This window comes from Monopterus albus, unplaced genomic scaffold, assembly GCF_001952655.1.
Source record: "Monopterus albus unplaced genomic scaffold, M_albus_1.0 scaffold219.1, whole genome shotgun sequence".
Classification (NCBI taxonomy): domain Eukaryota; kingdom Metazoa; phylum Chordata; class Actinopteri; order Synbranchiformes; family Synbranchidae; genus Monopterus; species Monopterus albus.
In genome coordinates, this window is record NW_018128099.1 from 666,848 (window position 1) to 674,448 (window position 7,601).

Here is a 7,601-nt window from a genome sequence, read left to right on the forward strand (position 1 = left end):
TAAACACAGATGTTAAGATGGAAGTGTTGCATTGAATTGCATACAATGGTACAGGTATGTCTAATAAAGTGGCCGGTGAGTGTAGTTACATGTATGTGCTTCCTGTGGATGTGGATCCCATTCTCAGGAAGCTGAGCAGGCATATATGCCCATCATGGGACTGTATGCATCCTTTTGTCATCTCCTCATTTCCTCACCTCCTTGTTACCTCAACTCATCACATCCTCTTTTTCCATCACATCTGTCCTGACCTTCCTACCTGTAGCACTTCCCCCAGTTTTCATTGGCAATCAGTCATGATGATGGGGGCCCGGCTAATTACTGAAACAAGTAAACAAGGGGAAAGGTGAGCAGAGTGCAGCTCAATTAATAAGGGTACTGTGGACTGATTGTTGTTGAGCTAGCAAGAGCTTACACTCATACACACACACGAGCACACACAGAGGTAAATCTGAACAAGGCAATGATGAAGTGGGATCAGTGCTAAATGGTAGTTGCATATTTAACAAACAGAAATCTCTCAAAGTAGGTCTGCACTCCATCTGACCTCAATTTCTCATTTCCTCTGCCAGTGCATGCACACACACACACACACACACACACAGACACATCGGAGGTTTACATACACTGAAGCTGAAGTCATTAAAACAGAATGTTTTTAACCATTCCACAATTGTCATGTTAATAAATTCTTGTTTTGGCAAGTCGGTTGGGTATTTTATCTATCCATCCATCCATGCATCTCTATATTTTTGTCCTCCCCAAGTCCATACATGAGAGGGTCAGAATATTAGGAACACCTCTGAATATAATGAAGTCCAGTACAACACCACCTTTAACTATGACCTTAATAATAGACATATAATTGAATGTATACATTTATGACAATTTCACAAGAAACTTAAACACTATGAGCTTTATAAACACAGATGTTAAGATGGAAGTGTTGCATTGAGTTGCATACAATTGTACAGGTATGTCTAATAAAGTGGCCAGTGAGTGTAGTTATGTGTATGTGCCTCCTGTAAACCAAATTCTATTGAGGATAATAAAGTTAAATACGTAAGTAAATATTAGAGAGCTACTATCAACAACAATAGGAAGTACAGCGGCCCTAGATTATATTTTTAAAGAAGTACAAGTTTCACTGGTGACATTTAGATCATATGGGGAAGTTTGAGCCATTCTCCATTGCCAGCCTCACAGAAGAGGGCGCTAATGCAATAAAATTTGGATGCCAACGCACCTAAAACCCAAAGAAGCAAAGAAGAAGAAGAGGCGTAGAAGAAGAACGAAACGTTGTAGTTTGAGTATTCGGTCTGCGTCGGATTAGCTACTCATAAAAACATCGTAAAACTCTGACAGTTTGTGAGTCTTTTCAGCTTTACGGGACGGTGCAAGTCCTCAGTTATACTTATTGATCCGTAACTTACACTTTGAAGTTTCTGTCGTAGCGTTGATAATGCTAGAAAATAAACTAACGATGAAAACAGGCGAGGAAGGAGGCTACGAAACGGCCGAGGACGATTCACTAGAACCGTCGGAGCACCAACGTATTCCCAGCGCAGTATCTCCCTCGGTGTACGAGAGGCTGGGGGAGTCACACGGACATCATGCGCATCCATCTCGGATAGACAAGGAAACGGTTTTTGAGTGGTTCGGCCTGCATCTAAACCCTGCTAAGCGGATCGAGTTTATGTGCGGGCTGCTACATATGTGCCAACCCCTGGAGCTGCGCTTTCTGGGATCTTATTTAGAGGATCTAGCTAGGAAAGATTACCACGTTTTACGAGACTCCGAGTGTAGAGCTAATAGTCCGAGCGATATAGACATTTTAACTGACGTGACTGACCCAGTGGTTAGGTCCAAACTCATAGTCTATCTGTCTCTCCTCGGATCTGACAGAAGGGAATGTGCTGGAATACTCTTTCGGATACTGAGCCATGTAGACCCTGCCCTGTTATGCAAAGATTATGACTACTCCCTTCCTCCATTCAGGGAACACCGGCTTTATCCACCGTATCAGGACGGGAATATGGGCGGGCGGTCAGAGGAGACTTGCGGCTTCTCCACTAACGAAACAGCGGCAGGATCTCTGGAACAGTTGGCGTTGCTTTTTACCATGGCCTCTCTACACCCAGCTTTCCGTTTCCACCAACGGGAGACAATCCGACACCAGATTGACAAAATAGAGCTGGTCCTAGAGGAGGAGAGACGTCAAAGTCGTCTTAAAATAAACGCCCAGGTAACTTGATGACACAAGCCATTTTCACCATTAAACGCTAAGATAGCCCAACCCTTGTTTAGTAATAAGTCTCACAGCTAGCTAAAGTTGTTAAGCAAAATTCAGGCCTACATGTATATCTAATTACAAAATATATTTAATATTGCATTACTTGTATGGAAAGTGCGCTTGCAGGAAACGCACTTTTTGTTATTGTTGTCCAAGGTAGTCAGTTTCTCTACATTATTCTTCCTCTTATCCTGTGTGGCCCATCTTTATCCTGTCTTGTCAGTCAGACTTCACATCCCTCACTGACTAAAGGAGTGCACAAGTTAATAGCTTTTTATTCCAGCAGGTTTCAGGCTAATTCAAAAGGTTCATTCATTGTTTTTCCTTGGAAAGTGTTATCTTGGAATTAAACCCTGCAGGTTGCTGACACAGACAGTAGGGTGAAATCACAACAACACAGTCACTGTCAAGGCAAGGTGGAAGAAGTACCTGGGGTATTTACTTAAAAAGTGGCATTATCTTGCCACATTCTAAAACTACTTTGTTACAGGACCTGAATTCAAAATTTGACTAAAATTCAAAGTATACTTTAAGTATTGTATCTAAAAATGCTTGTTATGCAGAATAGCACATTTATCGTTATTGTGTATCATATTATTGGAGTATGGTTATTGATTCATTATTGTGTTCACCACTTTAAACCGGCAGCAGATAAAGTTGGAGCAATGTTACCATTTGAAATACTTGACATACTGCTGGGTAGCTCATGAGTTTCTCTCTGGGGATCAAATAAATCTTACTATTATGCTGTATTTTGCAGAGATACATCAAGTGCAGTTTTCTTGGCTGATTCCGATTTCTGATTTTTTTTTTTTTTTTAAGTCTAACCTGCCAATTGGCTGATTTTTCTGTCTGTCTAAGAACAGTGATTGACAGCATGCTCAGATATTTTTTGCTGCACATGCTACTAAGTGTAAAATACATTAAAGATATTTTAAATTTGAATTTTGACTAGCCAGAAGGTAATTACATATATCTGGAATTTACATTTCAGATAGGCAGAACTAAATTGTAAATACAAAAACAATTTCACCAAAAACTGAAACATCTTGAGCTGTTTTTGGTTTCCAGGAGCTGACGTGTCTGAAGATGGATTTTCTGCCTTCTCCAGAACTAAATTTGGGAGAGCGTACAGCCCCCCGTCCTCCTTGCCAGAGTCAATGCAACAGCCACTGGGTAACACCGAGAGAAGGTGAGTGAAAGCAGATATCCTGTACACAACCATTAAATCTGATGCAGGTACAAATGAACAGAGCAGCCTTTTGATTTGCTCATGTACTCGGCCCTATAATGTTTTTATGCCTCTTTATATTTGCTGTTGCAGTATAGTACATTTTCTATAACACATTTTTCAGTGGTAAATAGTTTTGATGTGCAGCAGAAAGTACTGATTCTTAGATGGTGCTGTACAAACACAGGTAGTTGTATGGGCCTAAATATTTGAATAGGCTTTCAGTAGATGCACATGCTGGTGTTTGTGAAGTCTTTATTGACTTAGTCCAAGTAACAGTGTTGCTCTTTTGCTGCTTAACAAAATAAAAGTATATTACTGGTTTCTGTTGCAGCAGTGCATATAGAGCGAATTATGCTCAGGGCCATTTGTCAAACCAGAACAGACAAAGAATACAAGTTTGAGGTAGGTACCATCACCACAAACACGCACACACAGCTCAGTTTCAAGATATCTGGTGTGCTTTGACATGGTTATTTATGTAAATCTCTAGTTTGGTGAGACTGTTGGCACTCATTCCTAATTATGTCTGTTTTTTCTTTTTCCTGCACTAAAACTAAATAAATAAATCATTGGATGAACATACAGTAATTTATAATTTGCCATCTTGGAATTTTGCAGCCAGATTCTGTGCAGCAGAGTGAGAGCATCAGACTGCCAGTCGAAGCTGTCATAAGACCTATACTGCAACCAGTTTATGACTTTGCTTTTGTCAGATTTCTCATTGTAGTCCATGTTGTGATGGTCCTCTTTTGTGTTTCAGGTGAGGTGGTCAGGCTCTTCCTCAAGCAGAGTGACCAAAACCCATCGAGAACTGAAGAACTTCCTTCTTAAGGTACACAGTTTTGTTGAGGATATGGAGTTTTGGGTGTTCCTGTTTTTCACAAAAGCAAGAAAATTCACAGTTCCACACCACTCGAAAAATGACTTATGCTACATTCACACAGTGTCAGAAGAATAGCAAGAAGAGAAAAACACCCCTTATTCCAACTTAGGAGTGTTCACCCATTATTCCAAGGTGGTTAGCCCTAATGCTAACTTCAGTCACCAGATAAACTGTCTAAATTGGCTTGTTTTGTTATGTATCTGGAACATTTCATAATCAAGTGAAACCAGATACCACCACTCTCTACCTCCTATAAAATTAGCTGAATCAATTGTATATTGGATTTTATTTTTGATGTAACTGCCAGCAGACTCTCAAGTTGGTGCAAACTGCAGTCCGATCTGCTCAGCAATTTAATTTATATTGAATGGTATTATAAAAAAAAATTGGCCCTCATCATGCCTGTACTATTATAGGGGAAACACTGGCCTATCTGGGTCTTTTCTGCCTTATTAAGACCAAAAAATAGGGACAGAGAGGCAATATTTAAGTGAAACAGTTTTAATCATCACATTGAACAATTTGAGGTACAGTGTGTAAGTGTAAAAGCACAAAACCCAATGCAAATTCTCAGGGTAAAGCTGTATGCTACAGTTTCATTTTAGGCCACTGAGGCTGAGTCCAAAGCTGTGCTGCTGCATTTGATAGCAGGTTTGGCAAGTTTACACACACATACTTTAGTTCTGACTTATTATTGTAGTTACTAACATACAGATGGTGACAGCTTTATTTGTGCATAGCTGTTTCTAAATGTGCCTGTTGTGCTCTTCCTTCTTTCTCTGTTCAGCTTCCCAAGGATCAGTGTACAGAGCCTTTTGAGAAGAGTGTCCTGAGGCTTCTCAACCAGGGAGACCAATATGAGAGCGGGGCGGTAGAGATGAACCTCAGGTACCTTACATACAACCCAGCCCGATACTATATGTGTGTCAGACAATGTGGATATTACAAGAATTTTCTAGCACAGTAATATCACATTACTGATCATTATTAATGTACTTTAGATTAAATGTTGCTCTAGTATTTGAGTATTCTCCAAATGACCATAACCTCATTGATTTCCTTTACTGAGCTTCAGTGACCAGTCGTCCTCTGTTGGAAATTTACTTTCATGTCCCTCAGCCAAACATGATGGACTTTGCTGAATGTATTTTTCGCACCTAGAGGAACCCAAATAAAAGCAGTTCATTCATAGGTAATCCACAGCTATTCAATAACCACTTGAAGGAATGAGCTGTTGGTTGTCACACAGCAAAATTCATTGTGACTGAAGATCTCCAGCCAGTGAGCATTATTTATGCTAGCGTATTACAGCAGTGCCAAGAAGACACTAGCTGGAAATCAGAAATGAGTTGAAATAAATCTGTCCCCTATCCTCACCCCTACAACCCATATTCCAGCACCAGCCACAATATCCAGCAGTTTTTAATCTGTATTTCACCACTGTGAAAATATCTGCATATGAATAGATAAGGGGGCAGAGCAGTGTGCAGTGTACAAAAATATACATTTCCTGTTTGTACTGTACGCATGGATACACAGACAAGTGTCATGGGATTGGATGTGATCATTTCCTCAGAAAAAGTAATTTACATTGAATTTAAAGCTCTCTGTACCATGTCTGTTCAGATGTGACTGACTTAAGAGGAGGAACAGTTTTTAACATAAATAGCAGATCATCCATCCATTATCTATATCGCTTATCCTGAATAGGGTCACGGGGGGCTGGAGCCAGTCCCAGCTGATATTGGGCGAGAAGCGGGGTACACCCTGGACAGATCGTCAGTCTATCACAGATAGCAGATAATAAAGTACTTTAAATTTCTCAGTAGTAGTGTGTTGGAGCCATTGCTGCAGCAGCTCCAATTGCTTAGTGTTTAAGTGGGTCAGATAAGTAAGAGAGACTAAAATAACTGACCTCCAGTTGTATTCAGAACACTGGCATGCCCTTGTCCTTTTCGTCCCATGTAAAAAACTTTTGCCTCATGTCTGTCCCACTGCACCTCTGCTCTCTCTCACCCAAGTCCCTTGGTGAGGCACCTCTCACAGTTAGAGAATACAGCTTCTGTAAGGTTATATGATTTCAAAATATGACCTAGTGTTACTTACTGCAACTTACTTTGCTGTTGTCCCAATAACAAATGTGTCAGGAATGTTAGATAAGGGAACTTGTATATGTCTGTGTGTGTGTGTGTGTGTGTGTGTGTGTGTGTGTGTGTCTGTTTGTCGGTCATGGGTGGATCACTAGGTAGCCATTGTAGAGAAGTGAGAGAGATTAGGCTATTTTCCGACACACACACACACACACACACACACACACACACACACACTTGTGTGTACGTCAGTTTCATTTAGTACAAAGCGAAACTAAAAAATGAAACCTATCCCCAAGAACTACAGCCTTTTCTCAGTAGGCCAGCCCATGACAAAGCTGTATTGCAGTCATCTCTGCTGTTTGCATTTGCAAGTTCAGATTTTGTTTTATTATTTTAACTACAGCTTTTGTTTTATTATTTTAACTACAGTATGTTAGTATAACTACTATATATTGATATTGCAAGAGAGCTCTAGATACTAATGCAAACATGTGCTGTTAATAGGCACTGAGTTGCATGTTTAGAAACAGTATGTCTTTGCGGTTTGATTACGACCACACCCAGTGCTATGAGATCTACATTATGTACTGGTCCATTGTTCATTGTGAAAATGTTTTAAGTATAAAGCTGTGGTTTGTTGTAGTAGTAATTTTTACCAGTATTCATTCCTCCCTATAGCTAAACATTTACAGTGGGTATGGAAAGTATCCAGACCCCCTTAAATTTTTCACTTTTTGTTATATTGCAGCCATATGCTAAAATCATTTAAGTTCATTTTTTTCCTCATTAATGTACACACAGCACCCCATATTGACAGAAAAACACAGAATTTGACATTTTTGCTGATTTATTAAAAAAGAAAAACTGAAATATCACATGGTCATAAGTATTCAGACCCTTTGCTCAGTATTTAGTAGAAGCACCCTTTTGAGCTAATACAGCCATGAGTCTTTTTAGGAATGATGCAACAAGTTTTTCACACCTGCATTTGGGGATCCTCTGCCATTCCTCCTTGCAGATCCTCTCCAGTTCTGTCAGGTTGGATGGTAAACCTTGGTGGACAGCCATTTTCAGGTCTCTCCAGAGATGCTCAATGGG

At 40.0% G+C, this 7,601-nt stretch overlaps 1 protein-coding gene across 1 annotated transcript in view; it reads left to right on the top strand.

Moving 5' to 3' along the window:
- Nucleotides 1–1,192: 1,192 nt before the first annotated feature.
- zcchc2 (zinc finger, CCHC domain containing 2) overlaps nt 1,193–7,601 on the top strand; it is a 22,558-nt gene continuing 16,149 nt past the window's right edge. Inside the window, 5 exon segments of the mRNA XM_020619425.1 lie at nt 1,193–2,245; nt 3,365–3,485; nt 3,859–3,929; nt 4,288–4,359; nt 5,198–5,298. Of these exon segments, the coding sequence (XP_020475081.1) occupies nt 1,484–2,245; nt 3,365–3,485; nt 3,859–3,929; nt 4,288–4,359; nt 5,198–5,298 (1,127 nt within the window). The 5' untranslated portion in view covers nt 1,193–1,483.